Source organism: Eurytemora carolleeae, unplaced genomic scaffold, assembly GCF_000591075.1.
Source record: "Eurytemora carolleeae unplaced genomic scaffold, Eaff_2.0 scaffold287, whole genome shotgun sequence".
In the NCBI taxonomy this organism is placed as follows: Eukaryota; Metazoa; Arthropoda; class Copepoda; order Calanoida; family Temoridae; genus Eurytemora; species Eurytemora carolleeae.
This window is the reverse complement of record NW_019396221.1, coordinates 273834-295442: the sequence shown is the minus strand read 5'-3', so window position 1 is coordinate 295442 and position 21609 is coordinate 273834. Positions and strand designations below refer to the sequence as shown.

The 21609-nt window shown below is 33.6% G+C and overlaps 2 protein-coding genes across 3 annotated transcripts in view; both read right to left on the bottom strand.

Moving 5' to 3' along the window:
- Positions 1-82: 82 nt before the first annotated feature.
- LOC111698557 (electron transfer flavoprotein subunit alpha, mitochondrial) lies at positions 83-6050 on the bottom strand. The gene is made up of 8 exons (XM_023468914.1): positions 5952-6050; positions 4802-4978; positions 4268-4419; positions 3903-4044; positions 3393-3551; positions 2098-2212; positions 1285-1448; positions 83-686 (listed from the first exon to the last, which is right to left on the bottom strand). Exons 1-8 carry the CDS (start codon positions 5979-5981, stop codon positions 621-623), a joined length of 1005 nt encoding a protein of 334 aa, XP_023324682.1. The 5' UTR covers positions 5982-6050; the 3' UTR covers positions 83-620.
- The window catches only part of LOC111698555 (uncharacterized), a 35832-nt gene continuing 20211 nt past the window's right edge, over positions 5989-21609 (bottom strand). For both annotated transcript variants that reach the window (XM_023468911.1, XM_023468912.1), the window contains 12 exons: positions 17326-17569; positions 17140-17216; positions 15867-15949; positions 14810-14933; positions 14351-14427; positions 12647-12811; positions 12264-12331; positions 11647-11770; positions 10526-10585; positions 9529-9610; positions 8952-9008; positions 5989-8585 (listed from right to left, as the gene is read on the bottom strand). In XM_023468911.1, the coding sequence (XP_023324679.1) occupies positions 8544-8585; positions 8952-9008; positions 9529-9610; positions 10526-10585; positions 11647-11770; positions 12264-12331; positions 12647-12811; positions 14351-14427; positions 14810-14933; positions 15867-15949; positions 17140-17216; positions 17326-17569 (1203 nt within the window). In that variant the 3' untranslated portion in view covers positions 5989-8543. The remainder of the gene's footprint in view (positions 8586-8951; positions 9009-9528; positions 9611-10525; positions 10586-11646; positions 11771-12263; positions 12332-12646; positions 12812-14350; positions 14428-14809; positions 14934-15866; positions 15950-17139; positions 17217-17325; positions 17570-21609) is intronic.

The following is a 21609-nucleotide window of genomic DNA, read 5'->3' as shown; positions in this document are numbered from 1 at the left end:
ACACTTGTTAAACTTAAATTTTGATGTAAATATCGTTATAGCGACAAGCTATGTTTAAACATACACGTCTTTTGTTCTGAAACTAAAATTACGTGATATTATTTGGTTTGGTTTATCAGGGATGTTGCAACTTGTATGTTTTACATTTGTTCCCAAAACTAAAAAATCTATTTACTACAGGAACTCAGAGGTCGTTAGACGATAGTCTTCAATTATTAAGTGGATTTGATGATTTAAAACAAATAAGTAAAGTAGGTTTACAAATCTTTCTTTCGTGTTAACCATTCACATTTGCTCTGTCTACTGGCAGTCACAAAATGAGCATATCAAGACTGGTTCAAGGTTCTGCCACGGTTCAGTTCTGTACCGGCCGGACCAGTCCAGAGAACGTATTGACCGCATAGGTAGCACTTCTTACGTCAGAGCTTGACCAATTATTACAACACGCTTAAGCCAGATTTTAACAAGAAAAAATCCTTTGCATTGCTTCGGTTTGAACATTTAGGTTTCCACATCATTTTAAGTTGACTATGTATCACATATATTTTTAATAACATTTTGTTTTTTATTTTATATAAGTCCATTCTCCAATTTTAAATATTTTAAATTAAACGATAATTTTAAATTTTCTCTGTCATCTCTGGAACAGCTTTGAACAGATCCGCTACAAGGCCATAGTCTGCAACCTAGAAATTGGATTTAAAATATAAAAGAAATTTTACATTCTTTTAATAGAAAAACACTGAATATATAAATTATTTTATTTTATTTACATAGTGTCCCAGTAAACATGCGACTTGAGTGACATCATCAAGCTTTCAATTAAAATGTTTAAAAACTGACAAGTGATATTAAAATATGCAATTGTTCGGCTTCTCGCCATTTAAAAATTCAATGATTTTATAAAATGATTCTTGCAAAATATCTTAGCTTTTCAGTGTGTTATTTAATATTTCAGTTGAAATATATATATTTCCAAAGGCTTAAAAAATAGTTAGAAAATAAATGGAGATTCCCAAGTTAGTTTTCTGGGAAAACTCGAGGGAATTAGATAATAATGTTTCGAATTTTGAAAACTGATTTTTTTCATTAGTGGTTTCTCTACAAGTGAATTGCGCATTTCTACTACATAAAAACATAGAAATGATCAGAAATCAAAGTTTCTAAACCTATAAAGTATAAAACGACAATATCTTCCACATTAACGGGTAATACCATCTTCGCATGAAGCACCACTTTCGAAACTGTCTACTATAAAGGCAGATATATAAACTTTTAGTTTACCTGGAAGATTGGTGCCTCTGCGTCCTTGTTGACGGCAACAATAACCTTGCTGTCCTTCATCCCTGCTAGATGCTGGATAGCTCCAGATATACCAACAGCAATATAAAGCTCAGGGGCAATAATTTTTCCAGTTTGACCGATCTGCATATCGTTGGGAACCATACCTAGACAGAATACAACTTTTGTAAATCTGCGCTGAGACGGTTTCACCTTACAAAGGGGTACCCTATTTATTGGCTAGATGTTGCCAAGGAAAACACTCCCCGACTTTTAATTAACCTTTTCATTTAAAAGTTTACGCAGTCTCTGAAGATAAGCGCCATCCCAAACTTAAGTTTTCCCATCCGTTATTTAGTGCAAATTGTGGAATGCCCCGAATTTCGAACCACTGCATCACAGCTGGGTAATGGTTTAGTCTACTATAGAGGATTTTACTCTTAGATTCAGAGATAAGGTTCTAACAGTTGCTAAACACGATTTAATACATTTGGTAAAATTTGTTCATTCCCACTGGAGTAATTAGTTTAATAATCATTAATGTATTTGTTATAAAGAATAAAACTTAAATTACCTTCAGTGCTTAGGACCCGTTTTGGCATGAATAAAAGTGAGAAAAAAATAATTTAAAAATTAATGTTCCTGGATCGGGGATCCATTTTTTTTCTTGGTGGATCCAGGTTCCGGATAATAATTAAATGGATCCTAAGCACTAACTGCTTGGTTAATAAGCTAAATTTAAAACACAAGTCCATGGTCAAGTAACGCGTGAGAAACAGTTTGTCAAATGAAAAACAATTAATCAAAATGCTTAACCTGCATCAACTGCAGCTCTTGAAGCTCCGACAGCAGCTCCTAGCTTGTCAGCAAGATCGTACAACATCTTGAAATTATCTCCAGTCTTCATTCCTCTTCCTCCACTTATTACAACCTTTAAAAAGATCAATTATAAGTATAAGTGATATAAACAGGCAGGTGGGGCTTGAGGGCAGACCAGCCCCCCAGAAATTACATCCCCCTCCATATACCTCAAAACCAGACCCCCTCTCCACCCCGCCCCCCCTCCTCACAGAATTCAATCCTGTATACGTCCCTGAGTATTCCATTTTAAACAATAAATTTCAAATTATATCTTAGTACGAAATTGCTTTTGTTTTTGAATACAATAAAAAAATCTTTCCCCTTTCACAAAACAATATTCAAGATAATGTTATGTTATGTAAATTTTATGAAAACTAAGCTTTTAGCTCCCATCTTCTATTTCAACTGTGAACATTTTCTCTTAGCATACATTGTAGAACAAAAACAAAAAAGTTGGAGGATTTTATGACAAGAATTTCGTGGGTTTTCAAATAATGAAAATCGAATTTTGTTGAGAGACTAATATTTGAAATTTTGATCATCCATGAACCTTCCCTGGACCCTGGGCCGGGTCATGTGAGGTCCCACACAAAGTTTGGGCCCGATCGGTTCAGCCGTTTTAACATTTATTAGATACAAACAAACTGACAGACAACCAAAGTATATATATAGAAGTAAATAATCGGACATTATAGAATTTTTTAAATAAAAATATTCTCCAAAGCATCTCTCTGCATCAAAAGAAAAAATCGAATTCTGGAAGAAAAAAAAACTACAGGGTGAGTCATTCTAAAATTTTGTAAACATTGAATAACAGAAACACAGAAAATTCGCAAAATTGTTTTAAGAAAATTAGCTATTTTCAGTTCTGGTTTAAAACTTTAAAGAAAAGTAGTTATTCGATGTCTCCTCAGTTTACAACTGAAAAGCGTATATTTATAACTTTAGAATATACAAAAAGAAAGGAACTAGAGGATTTAAAAAAAACTTGTCCTTTCTGTGTGTCAATCTTTATTAAATTCTAGAATTTGATAGACATAAAATATCTACACATTTTTGTTTTTCTGAACTTTAGATTTTGACTTTTTGACCAATGAAGTACCAAAAAAATTATAAAAATGTTCAAAAAATATTGAAAGGATATTATACAAAAGAGTTGCACAAAAAAGGTACAATTTTGCATCAGACGCCGCTGATCACAATTTTTTTACTCGCCCTTTATTTTAAAAAGGAAAAGGTTTGGGCGTCACCTTAGCACTGGCCAAGTCAGGTCTGTCGCTCTTGGTCAAACATTGACCTACATACTCCGACACGCTGGGAAGGTCAGCAGGAGTAGCTGTATCCTCAATTGTACCTGAGCCACCGCTGGTACTGGCAGCCTCAAAGGCAGTAGATCGGACAGTAACAATCTGTAGAATCAATCAATGAATCAAAAAATTCATGGTTTAAAATTCTAATACAATAAAACAAAACTGGTTTACAATTCTAATACTTCCAATAGAAATAAGTTTTTAAAAAACACTAACTTAACTTTTTCTAAGAATTTTCTGATTACAATCGCCAATTTCTAACTTAGAAAAAGAGCCATATCACTGAAAATTTTGAGTCACAACGTAGATTGTTATTTTGGAAAGAGAGCTAGGTGTAATTAAAATTCTTTTGCCTCTATGAACATCTTGTCTCACTATTAAAAGAGAAACTACAGGTCCTCGTCAAACTACGTTTATAAAAATTTCGACGTTTTGGTTTAAAATCCTTACTTTTACAGGATCCTTGGACTTGAGGGTCATGATGGCGTTCCCTGCGTAGATTGTCCTGACAAAGGTCTCCTGGTCCTTGACTCCAATGATGTCGGAGATAGGGGAAACGTCGAGCTTAGCGGCAACACGGGGCAGCACAGATCTGTATACAGAAGATAGTAGTATAATGTAAAAAACTAAAAATTCTTCTTTAGTGTATTTTTATTCTAAAAGCGTAAATTTTCAGAGGGGGTATATAAATTAAGGAGTTAATATTCTCTTGATCGATAATTTTTTCCTCTGAACTTTAAATTCAGGGTTGGAAAAAATCCGGGTTTAAAAAAAACCCAGCCCAGTAGGTTTTATTGGTTTTTTGTTGTTAGTACCTGGAGAAAGCTGAAGCTCCTGCGAAAATATGAGTATATTTGAACTGGTTCTGACTGGCCAGCAGGACAGGAGCAACCTTCTCCGGGAGGAAACCTTCGAACGCGGCATTCTCCGCGACAAGAACCTTAGATATACCAGCCACCTCGGAGATCTACAACAAGCATAACTTTAAACTTTAAAATTACATTGGTCAAAGCTTAGATAAATGAAAGCAATTGTTTAACTTACTTATTAATAAGGGACTGTTACGGACCCCCTACCCCCTTTCCTTCAATCTGCTGCATATATCCGCAAGTCAATATTAAGAAGGAACCACTATGAGAACTTCAATTTTATAGAAAAACAAGGAAAGGTTTAAATTAGTGTTGTTGTGAACCGGGCATGTCCATCTTTATGAAGACGGGTTACTTGAAATTACGTCGCATTGACCCTCATATTAATACAAAGGAGATTTTCTGGGGGGGGGGGGGGTAAACCGGGTTTCAAGTGGGAAAATTTGGCCAAAATATATTCCTGCGTAAAGTAAGATTAACCTCCTTGGCAACATTTGCACAGTTCTTGGATCCGACAACGAGGCAGCTGATCTCTCCACCCATCTGCTTAGCAGCAGTTATAGCGTGGAGTGTGACAGGGTTCAGCTTATCATTATTGTGCTCTGCTAGGATCAGTGTACTCTGACATCTGTACAGTTGACAAGCCGGGGAGCTGACCTGGAACATTAACTATTTAATTGATAGGAGTAGAGCTAACTAACTAACCAACTTAGTACAGCGAACCTATTATATAAGGGAGTTAAGCTGAGCTATAACAGTTTTAAAGCAAACCTTTAAATATATACGAGTACAGCTGTCCAGTGTACAGCAGTACAGCTAACCTTGCAGAAAACAGGATTACGGCTAACCTATTGTTAACAAGAGAAAAGCTAACCTATAGCATAGAGAAGTACAGCTACCCTTGTAGAAAATAGGATTGCGTTTAACCTATAGTATACAACAGTAAGGCTAACCTTTAGTAGACAGAAGTACCTATAGTACACAGAAGTACAGCTAACCTATAATATACAGGAGTATTCCTAATCTTTAGTATACAGAAGTAGGGCAAACCTTAGTATACAGAAGTAAAGCTAATCTACAGTATACAAGAGTACAGCTAACCTATAGTAAACAGAAGTAAAGCTAACCTATAGTATACAAGAGTAAAGCTAACCTAGAGTATACAGGAGTACAGCTAACCTATAGTAAACAAGAGTATGGGGGGGTCCAAAAATCGTATACTAGGAAATTACCAGCTAACCTAAAGTATACAGAAGTACAGCTAACCTATAGTATACCGAAGTACAGCTAGTCTATAGTAAACAGGAGTACAGCTAACCATAAAGTATACAGGAGAAAAGCTAACCATAAAGTTAACATGAGTGCAGCTAACACATAGTCTAAAGAAGTAAAGTTATAGTACAGCACGGCTAACCTATAATAAACAGTAGTACAGCTAATCCATAGTTTACAAAATATAATACAGCTAACCGAATCAAACAATATAACTTAAGAAATTTAAATATTTTTAAGAAGTATCAAAAACTAAAAAAGAAAAGAAATTGTGTGAAAATTAAAGAGGACAAGGAGAATAAAAAAATAAAAAAAGGAATTCAATAATCTTTGAAGAAAATCAAGAACTTTCTCATACCTGTCGGAGTCTGTGCGAGACAGAAAACATATTTAAATCTGAAATTATTCATAGAATTAGGAAAAATTTCACATGAAGATTTATCTAACATAATGCATCGAAGGAAGTTGCAAAATGGAATCCTTGATATACATCTTGAACTCTTCGTTACGAAACCTGACTGTTTATGAAGTGTACTCTGGGATGATGCAACAAATAAGAAATGTCGGAGCTAAAACTTATTTAAAATTCCTAATTACGAAACTAAAGTTAAGGGCCTGTAAAGGACTATTTACTGGGAAGGGGCATGGAGGGTTACAGAGGCGACTTATTGTGGTGGTGGTGGGGGCAGGGATTGACTCCCCCCTGAAAAATTGGGGGGCCACGCCACTCATCCATGGAAAACTTCTTATTGACTTTACTAGAAATATGTAATAATTAACAAAATATCAACAATATATAATACTGATCGATAATATTCGAAAATATATGATATATTATGAGCTACTTTTCGCAGCACATTTGTAATGGAATAATTATGTACAATTACGTTTTCGGCAAACAAACAAACTTTTCATCTATAAATGTATAATATGTTTGGCTTCTTTAACATCTGCGAACGTTTTGACTTTTCATTTAAAATAAAAAGACGGCGTGGAAAAGTCTTTTAAATAAAACTTCCAGAAAATCTGCAGAAAATATTTGTGAATGATGAGTGACTATAGAAACTAATAATTGAATAAGATCAGTTTACTGAAGAATTGTGTTGTGTCGTCGTAATTTAATAACAATAAAAAACACTAATGCTGAAAACGTTTCCACCAAAAAGTACGATTATGAACGTCGGCTTTGCGCTCAAACTCGGGATTTACAGAGCTTAAAAAAGTTTTTAATGTATCAAATGAATCCTGAAGAATTTGTCCACCCACAACACTGCACAGTTTAACTATGTACCTTACATAGCCGGTCTGTCCCTTTAAAGAGGAGAGAAGAGCTTTAAACACGTATCTCCAGGCTTGGCAGAGATTGCTCTAACAGAGTCACTGGACTGTTGAATATCTTCTAATATTTCATGACCTATAGCACCTCGAAGAATGTCGTTTAATCCTGCAACTAAAAGGACGTCTACAGCACGAAGACCATTTCCAAACTCCGCCATAATGGTATGTTCAAGCTCACGGACAGTTGCTCCTGGTATAGTTGGATAATCTATGTGGATCTCATCTCCTTGATATCCATTTAGCGATCGCATGCCCTGTCAGTTGTTTAATATTTATTTATACCGAAGGAACTCATTTGTCCTCTAAATGAACTTAGAAGAAAAAGGGGTTACCCGACCCGTCAGCACCCCTATTAGATAATCAGATGTAAGCCTCAGGGTAGGGGCCTGTAAGGATCGTATACTGGTAAATACGACCTGGGACAGGCCGCATGTCGGTTTAATATAGAGCTAGAAACCAGTACTGGATATCTTACTCTGATCTTGTGTGAATGAGGGTTAGTTTTACAGGTTATGCAAGGATAGTTTCCCCATTTATAAGCTGGAGCTGAGATTCTGTAGTCCTTTGAGCTGTTGTGTGTATGAAGAACTATTGAAATTGTATAATCTTCTGGCATGATCAATTCAGGGCTTATATTACAATATCTGTCTTGATTTTCATTTGCAGAACAGATCTTGTGATAATTCTTCCGCTTTGCATTCATAGACTCTGCTCTGCAGATTTTCTGTACAGAGATATCTGGCATCCATGGAAATAATGGGGGACGTCGCCCCCCTGGAAAAATTAAGAAAAAAAAAGAGAGAGAGCAGACACCTTCTAGTCCTTTGATTTTGATTTTTAAGAATCGTTTATCACCTTCAACTATAAGCTTTCGGAGATTTCGACGTTCTCCAATGTTTACAAAAACTGCCGCGTTGGCTTAAGATGACTAAAAGAAGTCACTATAATCCCCTGGTTATTGACACCCGTATCTTTGGACCAAATTCACGTACTTAACAAGTGAGTTGAGGAGCCCGCATGCTGCAGAGAGATAATGATGAACTACGACCTCTAGAAGACCTCGAGTCTCTAAATTCTAGGTTCTCATGTTAGCTTGTTATCTACCATATAACGAATAAGATAAGGGGAACGAGTTCTAAACGGAAGATAACGTATGACTGGAAAATCATAACATCAGAAGCACCCTCTCTAATATTCTAAATATTCTCTTTGCAATGTTTTATTCTGAAATTATCGAAATGAAAAAAAATTAGCAAAGAAGTTTTGCTGCAAAATATCAAAATTAAATTTACAATTTACAAATAAACTTTAGCTACTAACGCAAAAAGAGAGAGGAAATATAGCACAATAGTTTTCAAAATTGAATTTTACATAAAAAATTAGTTTACTGACCAAAAAAACTAAACCTCAGTAATGGTTAATAAATCACAAAAAAACACAAAAAATATATGGTATGTAATTGTACCCGATGCAACTTTTCTGTATGGTACAAAACAATTTGCGCACATCAAATTAAGTACAGAGTTTAAATCAATTTTTACATTTGAAGTAATCGGGTAGTTGCAAAAAAAAATTCTTAACTCGACGTCAATGTGCGCAGAGACATAAGCATTTAAAGTTTGTAGATTTCAACTTCACTGCCTGTCTTCTTCACCTAAAAAGTAAAGGCATCAAAAATCCAGTTTTAAATTGTAAACAAAGCACCCCACTGCAGTATTGATGGGTAATCAATTGATTAATTTTTCCTTAGACTTTTAAAGAGTACTACAACGATTTTGTGTTTGCTTTAAAACTAAACTATGCAGAATTTCTATGCTAAGAAAAATTAGATGAACAAAAACTGATCATTTGATCGTTTCGCAAAGTATAGGGAAAGCAATGAAACTAATGCACTTTGCAAAAGTAAAAATTCATTCCAAGAATAAATCCTAGAATTGGGATGTCATATACTTCATGACATGTAATTTTAAGCTGGCTAGTTTTTTTTTTTAAAATTTTGTTTAATAAAAAATAATCTTGCCTTTACGGAGAAAATTTTGATAAACACCTCTTCTTTCTCATAATCAATCCTCTCAACCTAAACATGAATTTTTTTATTTAACTTGATATTTATTCACAATTTTGCACTCCAAAATCTCATGCATTTGGTGCATATGCAGGTTAGTTAATATACTTTCAACTTTAGATCTAACCCCGGGGCATCACTCACCACCTCATCAGCACTTAACTAATATATACACCGTTCCAAATTCCTTTCTAACTCTGGTAAGAGTTTATGATGGTGAGAACAAGAATTTTCTTTTACCCTGATAACAGAGAAAATCTTGACCATTCCCAATCTTGGGATATCTAAATTGTGTTTTGTCCCTTTTAAACCTCAAAATTGATAATAAGAAATTTATATCTATATAAAGTGGTAAGGAGGTTAAGGAGGTTTTTTTATATATGTTTTTAACGGATTATATTTCATTAAATAAAATATGCTTACAAATATGCTTTATTAATATCTTTTGGCCATTTGATGACCATCGGAATTCAAGAACAATATATCAGTAATTAAGTTTTTTTTGGGATGTATATGTTTGCATGTATGTTACCTTTGCCAATTTATATGAACTAGTGTCTTCTAGTTCCTTCAAAACCATCTTAGCATCATGTTGATCGAGGGGAATTCCATACCTAACATTTTATCAATATTTACATAATGAGACGTGAAGGGTTAACCACAAAGGAATTCCATACCTAACATTTTATCAATATTTACATATCGAAACGTAAAGGATTAACCACAAAGGAATTCCATACCTAACATTTTATCAATATTTACATAATGAGACGTGAAGGGTTAACCACAAAGGAATTCCATACCTAACATTTTATCAATATTTACATATCGAAACGTGAAGGATTAACCACAAAGGATGAGACTGTAAATACGACTTGAAACTCTTCAAATTAAGCAATCCCAAGCCTAAATTTAGTCTTTTTTCTTAAATGGCTTATTTAATGATTTGACAAAGATAAAAGAATTTCATGTAGTTACAGGGTACCATGAAAACAGTATAAATTCCGTGGAGTCGTTCTGAAATCTCATCCTTTATGGGTAACCCTACCCTGTATATTTGAGGAAATGAGCCAAATAGTTTTTGTTAAATATTTTAATGCGACTGTTACAATTTGTTCCCCAGGAACTGTTCCTCTCTGGTTTACAACATATAGTCCCATCTCATATTGGATTATCTCCAGGATTTAACGCTGAAATATGCATATAAAACTCGAAAAACCTGGTGATTTCTGCGTGCAAATTTTTACATAAGTTAGGCTTATAAACTTTTCTAAATATTTTTATTTTTATTTTTTTGTCCCGAAAATCGCAATTTAGATCCAAAAACAATCTGAAATGAAGTGGGACACCCTGTAGATTCGGCAACTAGTAAACTAGGGAAATAATTTTTAGCGAGACCTAACAAGCTTCTTGAACAGAAAGGAAAAACTTTTGCATTTCTAGTATTTGTTAATCAATCAAAAGAAAGATAAATTACCTTTTAAAGATATTTTGTTAATATTACAATCAAACTCTAGCAGATTATATACCTTGTTTTTAGGAATTGAACGGGTTCCATCAAATAATTCCAGGAAGCAGGTCGAAGGTTTCTGAACAAAATAGAAATGAAATAAATATATTCATATACATTACCTAAACTGTATGTATATCTGTTTCTATCCATACCTGAACTGTATATCTGTTCCTATATCACCACAATAAACTGTGAATCTGTTCTTATACAACTGTACTGTATATCTGTTCCTATGCACTACCTGACTGTAAATCTGTTCCTATACTCTACCTAAACTGTTAAATATATCTGTTCCTATGCACTACCTGAACTGTATATCTGTTCCTATACACTACCTGAACTGTATATCTGTTCTTATACACTACCTAAACTGTATATCTGTTCCTTTATACTACCTGAACTGTATATCAGTTCCTTTACACTACCTAAACTGTATATCTGTTCCTTTACACTACCTGAACTGTATATTTGTTCCTTTACACTAACTGAAATGTATATCTGTTCCTATGCACTACCTGAACTGTTATGTATATCTGTTAGTATACACTACCTGAACTGTATATCTGTTCCTATATCACCATAAACTGTGAATCTGTTCTTATACAACTGTACTGTATATCTGTTCCTATGCACTACCTGACTGTAAATCTGTTCCTATACTCTACCTAAACTGTTAAATATATCTGTTCCTATGCACTACCTGAACTGTATATCTGTTCCTATACACTACCTGAACTGTATATCTGTTCTTATACACTACCTAAACTGTATATCTGTTCCTTTATACTACCTGAACTGTATATCAGTTCCTTTACACTACCTAAACTGTATATCTGTTCCTTTACACTACCTGAACTGTATATTTGTTCCTTTACACTAACTGAAATGTATATCTGTTCCTATGCACTACCTGAACTGTTATGTATATCTGTTAGTATACACTACCTGAACTGTATATCTGTTCCTATACACTACCTGAACTGTATGTATATCTGTTCCTGTACACTACCTGAACTGTATGTATATCTGTTCCTTTACACTGCCTGAACTGTATGTTTATCTGTTCCTTTACACTACCTGAACGGTATATCTGTTCCTGTACACTACCTGAACTGTATATCTGTTCCTATACACTACCTGAACGGTATATCTGTCCCGATGTATCTGTAATCAGAAAAGTAAACACTGGCTGTTTTCTCAAGGATATCTACAGCTTCTATCACCCCTCTAGTCCATTCATTCATATTCGGATTCTCATCATCTACATAGTTATTAGATTAGAAATTAAATGTCAAATTTAAGTAAATTTTATGTAAGATTGACATTTTAAATGTTTTCTGTTATTTCTCCTTTTATAGATGAGTATAAAGTTAGTCTAAATATTTCTAGAATGTAACCAAATACCGTCCTATTTGTTGCCTAAAATCAAAACTGCTGGAGCTACAAGGTGGCAAAGTCAGAAAGTCGTACAAGTAATTTCACATAAATTTGACCTCCATGAATCTAGATGAGAAGCGATGCCAAAATAAATATTTGATTCTCCTAAATGGAGAAATATATTTAACAACTTGACTCAATAACTGCAAGGCAGAACAAATCTTTTATTTTAAAAGTCTTTTAGCAAAAATTTATTAAAACAATTAGTATTTTTTTTTTGAATCATATGTACCCGTAAAAAGATTAATCCATTTAGAATCCTTTGTTTAATATTTGGTACCTCACTCTTACCAAACATCTAACCAGTCCCTTTATACCTTCGAAGAATGCTAAAACTTTGTTTCCAACTTTCCAGTTTTCCGAGGTAGCTTCACTCATCGACACCCTACAAATAACACGTTTTGTTTCATTGCTAATCTTTATATTTAAAGTTTATGAAATATAACAGTTAAATAGTTTTTAAGTGTTGAGGATATGTAAATTCCTATTTCAGTATTTTTCTCCTTCTTTTTAGTGCTATCTATTATACTTTTACATATCATGGTAGATATTTCAAATATGGTATATTCATTTTTTTGGGGATTTGTAGTGCAAATTAAAAGACTGTTAATGATCGTCTACGATAAACATGATAAATATCTATTCCTTCTCTCAATCCCTCCCATATACATTTATAACGTTGTTTTAACAAAAAGCTTACGTTTTGTATTCCTCCTTCCTTTCATTGAAGACTTTGTGAAGTCTAGAGACGCAAGGATTAGATTTCTCCAGTTCCACACTTAACTCCCAGGACTCCTTCGACCCCTCCTGGCTGATCACACGGGTCAGCTCCTTACTTGCTGGGATGGGATGTACAATCAGCCCTCTATATAGTTGAACTATTTTTTGTAAACTTATAAACCTAGACTCAATAAATTCATTTTCAAGCTACTGGTCAAGCTATTTCCTTTCTTGACATCAAATAAATCTATGATTGATTAAATGATTCTAATTTTACAGGTGTTAAGTTAAGAAATATGAGTCTATGACTATGACTATGGTCCATTATATAAAATGACGACATTTGAATTACGAACTTTAATTTGTTTGAACACTACATTAGATCAAAACATCGTCTATTCTGAGATTAATGAAACTTTCAACTGTAAGACCAGAAACGTAGTTCACTGTATTACATGTCAGCAGTGTAAACTACAATATATAGGACCGACAACAAGATCTTTATATAAAAGAGTGAGAGAACATATTGGTTACATTAGAAATCTCCATACAAACCAGCCTACAGGAAAACATTTTAACCTTTCACATGAACTCTACCATCTAAAAGTTAGCGTTTTAGGTTTGGGACCTCGGAAGTTTACTTGAAGTACGATAATCTAAATACAAAAAAGATTTTATGACTAAACTCAGAGGAATGAACAGAAAAAAAATAGTTTTTATTAAACTGTAAACTGTAATTCAGCATCTTTTTTAAAAAAGAGTTGTTTAGGTCCAATTCTTTAAAAGGTTTAAATACCCCTACTTAAACAAGCCAACCCCCCTTCCCCCTCCCCCCGATTTACACAGTGGTTCATTAATTAGTTCGACCCCCACCATCACTTTATACACGTTTATCTAAACACTCAGAAACAGTTTGTTTTTAACCTTTGTGACAGAAACAATCTCAAGGAATAATAATTGTCTTATAATATTTTTAAAAAAAAGTGAATACTTGCAAATTATCTTTTATCCATCGGATAATCTGAGTTCGTTTCCCTTATGTCCATTTGGCAGCCCAAATTTTTATTTTGAATAATCTTTTTTGTTTGTTTATTTTCTTGTGATGTGTAACAAACATTTTTTAATATATTTATTTTATCGATTTTGATGGTTATTATATTGTTAGAACTGACGAGGGTCAACCCAGACCGAAATATATTTTCAATAAATGTGGAACTAACATCTACTTTTTTACTCTACAGAGGTTTGGTCCATCCCCATCACCGAATTTGAAAGTTCTCAGTTGTCATGAGGATTGAAATAAGCTTATTTTTTTAAAATTTCTTTGAAACGTAATTTGCCAGGTTCTTTATTTAGGAAGGAATTCTCCATAAAAATTTTAATACGGTTTCTGGGAGGTACAATAACTAAGCTTAGCCGAATCAGCACTGTGGAAGTTTACATTAATCCCCGAAATATGCATTATTTGTAAGCAAACCTAAGGGAGTTCCCATTATTTCTTGGTTTAAGCAAGGAACCCACCATGGGCCCATATTTTAACGGATACAAAAGTGTACAGAAGTTTTTGGAGAAATGTCAACCAAAGCTGCACGGAGTTTGTTAACAATCATTCTTGTACAGTGTACACTGTACATCATGTATTAATAACGTCAGTATTGTACAATTCTATAAAAGCAATAGTTCCCTCGTGTGAGAATCAACTGGTTCATTAGAAATATTCTCCAGGAAGGATGTCGGTGTCATCATGAATGCCATCCCAACCTAAAACCAGGAACCAGATTAGATAAACAACTAGAAGTATTTGAACCAGGTGCTACCAGTTCAACCAGTTCTCTTTTGCGCCGGTTAAAGCTAAAGAGAAGTGGTTTGATGTAATCCTCCAGCTTCTTCTATTCATTAAACCTGGTCCCAAAAACATTAATTAACTAACATTAGTTGTTAATCATCTCTAAGACTCAACTTTAGGTGTACTAAAGCAAAAAAGAAATAATCTTAATATTATTCCATGCTTGATATAAATTCAAATGACCAATGTTAAGAGTGCTGTATAACTATTTACATCTCTCTGAAAGGTAAACTTTAGATATATTCCTTTCATAACAAATAAATGAGGGAAAAAATGTAAAAAATATACTCGGCCGACCTGCAATGGCAAGAAGGAAGGGGGAGGAGAAGAGAGTTCTGGAGAGTTTCCTTCAATCCAGTCTAGTCCACTTGATTTCACTTCTGTCATCCAATCCTCGAGTCCGGAGCACAACTTGAACCCTCTTCAAACATAGATTTAGGTGTCCTACTGTAAAATCTAACCAAGTGTTCTACTGTAAAATCCAACCAAGTCTTCTACTGTAAAATCTAACCAAGTGTTCTACTGTAAAATCGAACCAAGTGTCCTACTGTAAAATCTAACCAAGTGTTCTACTGTAAAATCCAACCAAGTCTTCTACTGTAAAATCTAACCAAGTGTTCTACTGTAAAATCTAACCAAGTATCCTACTGTAAAATCTAACCAAGTGTTCTACTGTAAAATCTAACCAAGTGTCCTACTGTAAAATCTAACCAAGTGTCCTACTGTGAAATCTAACCAAGTGTCCTAATGTAAAATCATACCAGATATCCTACTGTAAAATCTAACCAAGTGTCTACTGTAAAATCTAACCAAGTGTCCTACTGCAAAATCTAACCAAGTGTCCTACTGTGAAATCTAACAAAGTGTCCTTATGTAAAATCATACCAGATATCCTACTGTGAAATCTAACCAAGTGTCCTACTGTAAAATCCAACCAAGTGTCCTACTGTAAAATTTTACCAAGTGTCCTACCGTAAAATCCAACCAAGTGTTCTACTGTAAAATCTAACCAAGTGTCCTACTGTAAAATCTAACCAAGTGTTCTACTGTAAAATCTAACCAAGTGTCCGACTGTAAAATCTAACCAAGTGTCCTAATGTAAAATCTAACCAAGTTTCCCACTATTAAATCTAGCCAAGTATCGCCAGGGTGGCCAACTACTTTAGAAAAAAAATCCAGGGGTGTTTATTTTCACAACCCCCCCTCCCCATCCCAGCGAATATTACTCACTGTCTTGTCAAATAGGAAAATTGAAATCTAAAATTAAATATATAAAATTACAACTTGAGTATAACAGTGATTATCCTATTCCACAGTTTTATGGGTCCCACTGTATCCTCCAGTAAAATCTAACCTTGTCTCTAATAGTCTTAATGCAAGGTTAACTCCTCCTTCCATCAGTATAACAGCTTGCTTGGGATATAAAGGGGTTGGAACCTTTCAAACCATTTTACTTTTTAGGAATAATTCCATTTCTTTGCAAAGTCTGATTTGGTAATATAAAGGTCTTTTGGACAACAAGTGAAATCCAACCTGAAAAAAAATAGATTACGAGATATGTTCAATTAGTTTTGTGAATGTTTTTTAAACGTACTTATTGCCGTCTCTGCCAGGTGTAATTTTTTTCAAAGCTCACTGTATCCATCCCGGTTGTCTTCTTTCGGCAGACTTTATTCATCAGACTTTTTATTTCTTTGTAATCCGCTTTTTCTGGGAGATTGTTTAGCTCCGTTGTCAACCCAGGGGAATGTTTTATTACCAATCAGGGAAAGGGGACACTTGGGATGCTCGATACACGAATATTTCGTGCCTAAAGCTTTTTAAATATAAAGCAGACACATTTGAAATGATCCAAAATGCATTAGAGGATAATAATATGGACAAGGCAATAGTCTACAAGTAGACTAAAAGGGAAAAAGTGATATGGAGAGTGTTGGCAGAATAGGAAATGTCTGAGCAGAAAAAATCCACAAAAAACCCACAAACTGTCGACACAATTGAAAGTTTCTAAAACCAAATTCGCAAGGCTTCTTAGTTGACGATTTTTGATGAGTTTAACATCTGCTATGGTGCCGCAAACAAAGTTGTAAAGCAAGATTTAAAGAATGGCAGAGATTTGGACAACATTTTGTCCGAAGAGGTTCTACCTAGGAAAAGATACTTATTTGCTTGATGAAATGTAGATTACAAATATAAACATCTTGAAGGACTCTTTCTACAATAAAAGCTTACCCTCCTTTGACTTTTTAAAGTTATCCAACCTCTAGAACACGCTTAAATGGATAAATTTTAAGTCTGTGGATATTAATTACCATGTAACAAGCATCATCAAGAGGATCCGGGAAAAACCTAATTGCGTGCAACATAACATCTGATCGACATTAGCTGGTCAGAAAATTGAACTGGTATAAATATAGTAAACCTCAAAAAAAAATAAAGGGCAGAGACGTCTTGAAGTACCTTTAAAGGAAATTTCACATAACTTATTGAACATCCCTCGCATGTTCTAAAATGGGAAGAGGGATTTACGCAGGGAGAAAAAAAACTTTTTTGTCAGTCTTGCATAGGAGATGACTAAAAATCATAATAAATTGTTAAGTAGTTGAATTTAGACAAAGTAAAATTTCCTTGACGTGAACATCGCAAAACAAGGATGGATGATCCATCCTCACTATGTCCAAAAGCTGCTTCCCAGACCGACAATCTGAAATAAGAAAAAATAATGAATTAAATAAATAATACTCCATTAACAAAATTATTTATTACATCAAAAACAGTTACTTTCATTACATATTTTAAAACTATTATCTAACCTATTTGTTTCTTAAGGCCATAAAGTTGGACTGGAACAGTCGTCGGCGGAATAGATTCAAACTTCTTTGGAACCTGACGGAGAGTTGTTCGGCTGCGAACATAAATCGCGCCTCCTGCGTCGATCTCTATGACTTGGTAGATGTCGTGATTTAGTTTCTTGACGATCATGACCCGGACTGGAGACTCAACTTCAGTACAGTCCAGTAATATATCCCCCTTGGAAATTTGGACAGAGTTGGACAGCTAAAAACAATATATGTTATAATTATTCTTTATTAATAAATTTGACATTTAATTGTTTAGGTTTTAGGACAACCGACTAGGAAATTCTCTTGCAAAGATACAGTAGATTCATTCATTCATTCATTCATATTTTTATTCAACTACAAAGCATGAGATATTTTACAAAAGCAATCGCAATTTATTATGCTGTTTGGACCCGCCTAACCAGGGTAGGTTGTTGAGAGTGGTTGGCCCTAAGTTAGTTAACGATAATGAATATAATTGGTTACACACATCAAATTATGTTTTTAGATAGGTAAGGAGTTGATTGTCAGGTGATCTCGGGCAGGGTGAGATCAGAGGCAACAATGTAGATATATTAAAATACAGGGTGTAAAGAAAGGTAGATACACAAACACAAATAAGCTAATAAAGTTTCAGTTTTTTAAAGTTTTTTTTTTAATAAAATCTACTCACATGATATAAACTAGGTTTTTCGCATTTAAACCTCTCATAATTCTCAAGATAAATATTGATTACTCTTTGTTTAAATATTTTTGCAGATTTAGTTTCTTCAAGGTCAAATTCAATTGCATTCCACAATTTAGGAAACATTGCATACGGAACGCTTTCTAGATTTTTTTTATAAAACCCGTTCTAATTTATATGATTCGGTTCAGCTAGAGACTTAAACATATTTTGGAAAGAAGAGGGAAGGTTATCATTAAAGTATCCATGCATAAATGTCAGAACACTGAGTTTGTATGTATCATCAAGATTAAGAACTGTCAGTTTTGAAAATAATGGATTTAAATGTGCCTAGAAACTACTTTTAGTTTAGAGTTTTTAATCCCTCTCCAAGTAACAATTCCATATTCAATATGAGGCCATACAAGAGAGTTATAAACAAGTAGACGAATGTTTAATGGTAAGATATTCTGAATTTGAGACAAAGCAAAGATTGTGCTAGCAATTTTATTCGAATTATGTTCAATTTGAAAATCCCAGTTTAAAAATTCGTCAAGTTTAAGTCCAACAAGGGAATTGAGTTTTTGCCACAAACTAAAAGGTTTAAAGCCCTATATCTTTGGAACCTGATGGAGTAAACCTTTCATATTTCAAACTTAGATAATTTGATCTAGCAGTATACCTAGTTTGAAATATATAAGGTCTAAGACATTGGGTTGCAAAGATATAGGGATTGGAAAATCAGAGTTTGTGGCAAAGACTCAATTCCTTTGAAATAATGTTCACACAGTCATTACCAATTCTTTCAAGTGTCTCATTTCCTATTGATATATTACAAATGTTTGGGTCAAAGTGCATATTTTTAATTCTAAATACTATATACTTTATTCAGAGACATTCAGTGTCAAACGATTTGCCTGAAACCGTTTTGCTGCTTTTTTTACTTTAGTGTTTGCATCAAGTATTAGGCTTGCAATATCAGAAGATGACTTTAAAAAACTAGTGTCATCTGCGCAAAGAGGCTGGTAAAAAAGATGTTGCTAAGGGCAAATCGTTTATATAAAGAAGAAACAGCAGGGGCCCTAGAACACTTCCTTGAGGAACACCACATGTTATATTTTTTTCTGTTAAAAAAACTCCATTTACACATACATATTTGAGTTCTGTTAATAAGATAATTAAATGCAAAAGTGGTTGATTTGTGTTATGTTTAGGTCTAAATCTATATTGGTGCTCGTAAAAAACTTATTAAGATATCTGACCATTTGTATCGCAGCAATTTTTTCAAGTAGCTTACTCAAAGCTGGAAGAATACTTTTAGATCTATGTCTGTAATTATTAAACTTCACTTTTTCGTCCACTTTAAAGATGGGAATAACTTTTTCACATTTATACTCGCTAGGGATGTATCCTGTTTAAAAAAAAGATGAAATAAATGTGCTATAGGATAATTGATACAATCAATAATCTCCTTCAGTAGTTTGGTAGAAATATTGTCTTTTCCTGAGCTGTTCTTTGGTTTCAGCTTACTTACTGTTTCTAAAATAATATCCGGTGTAATATTTGCCTTAAAAAAATTTTCATGTATGGACTCATTTAAATACGTTTCTGAAGTGACATTAGATTCCGGAATGTAACTAGGTCCCACGTTGACAAAAAAAAAAAACATTAAAACCTTCTGCTATTTCACTAGATCCTACATAAGTTTGATTTTTTTTCAGTAAATATATCAGGAACTTAAAAATTTTTTAGAGGAAATTATAGAGTAAAGTAAGGTCCAAGATTTTTTATATCTTTTGAATATTCTTGAAACTTTGAGTAAAAATAACTGGCTTTGGCCTTTTTGACCAAAGAACGATAGACAGAGTTATATTTTCTAAAAGCAGCTTTATTTATGGGATTTAGGTTTAAATTTTTTTTCGTAATTTCTTTTATTTTCCTAGACAATAGCAAAGCAGATGTAAACCAAGGGTTGATGGGGTTCTTATTTTTGTTTGGTTTTGACTCTATGAAGGGAAAACTATCTTCATAAATATTATTTGTGCTAGAAAATTCAGAAAATGCAGTAACAGGGTCTTTATTTATCATTATAGGTGTCAAGTCATTTAGTTGCAATTTAGTATTTCTAATTAAAATTGGTTGACTCTCAGGAATATCTTTATTTTGAGGGCACTTAGTTAGTAAACAGAAAAAATATCAGATAAATTTGAATAAATAATTCCACACTTTTAAATCTGGGTTTGAATTAGAATAAATTTGAATAAATAATTCCACAATTTTAAATCTGGGTTTGAATTAGAATAAATGTGATCAAGAAGTGTGGCAAAAGTTTCCGAGATACGCGTGGGCAAAGTAATTAGTTGTGAATGTGATAACAGGGTGTTCAAAAAGTTAGATTTTAGCATTGTGAGAATTGTGATTAAGCAAGTTAATATTCAGATCTCCCATTATTTCAACTTTCAGATTTATTCAATATATTGTCCAACGAAATTTTTTAAAGAATTGTATCTAGTATTTCAGAAAAATTATCAATATTAGAATTGGGAGGTCTGTATATGTTACCAATTATTTTGAATTTATTTGGAGAAACTGTTACGTTAAAAAGATGGATTCAAAAACTTTTTCCTCAAACTATCGATGACCTCAAAATCATGTTCGTTTTTAACCCAACAAGCAACTACACCTTTTACAATTGAGCATAAATTTTCCCTTTGTTTAAAAAGTTAATATACTACAGGCTTATACATAGGTATGACAGTTGTGAAACTATTTCTAACAAATGGCCACGTTAGGGCATAAAATATGGTTAGACTAAAGTATTACAATGATTAAATCATGTTTTAATCTTTAGAGACATGAGAATGATGTTAAACTTTATTCAGGTAAAACTTAAAACTCTTCTGCCTCCGTAATAGCAAAATATTTGACATACCTATGCCTATCATTTTGCCCATGGAACCACCTGGAAAAAATCTCTGGTTTTCACTATAATTGAGAAAAAAGATTGAAGTTCTATAATCTCGAAATTATTTGCGGCAGGAATACCAGGAATATCTGAAAATGCGCGTAAAAAAGGTGAACATTTTTAAGGACATAGAACTCGAAAACTTTATTCAATTCAAACTATTTTTTTTTTCAATTTATTAAAATTCAATATTTCATTTATGCACTAACGTGGCCCGATTCTTAAAAAATTGTTTCATCTTGGAGGAATAGACACTTTTGGAAAATAATATTGAAAGGACAAGGATTTCGAGGTGGCTCGGATGAGAGAATGAGAATGTGGCTGGGACCAGAAATTGTTGTGGCTGGCCTTCCTTTCCTCGATGTGCACCGCTTTAACGATTTATTGATAATGATGCTATTATCAGATGTACAGTTGGGGGTTCTGAAGCACTTTCTCGCCCTTAAACCCGAGCATAAGGGGTTTTAGGCGTTTTCTGCCTTATAGAAAAACGAGCATTAGGCTTGATGCTCGTTTTCTCCCTTATAGAAAACGAGCATTAAGCTTAATGCTAATTTTCTGCCTTATAGAAAGCAAGCATTAGGCGTAATGGTCGGTTTCTGCCTTACATAAACATCCACTCCATTAA

Excerpts from the sequence above, each read along its gene's own strand:
- LOC111698557 (XM_023468914.1), bottom strand. The coding sequence starts at position 5,981 with ATGTTTTCTGTCTCGCACAGACTCCGACAG. Across the intron at positions 4,979-5,951 it reads TCTCGCACAGACTCCGACAG|GTCAGCTCCCCGGCTTGTCA; the intron begins GTATGAGAAAGT and ends TTAATGTTCCAG. Across the intron at positions 4,420-4,801 it reads GTGCAAATGTTGCCAAGGAG|ATCTCCGAGGTGGCTGGTAT; the intron begins GTTAATCTTACT and ends TGCTTGTTGTAG.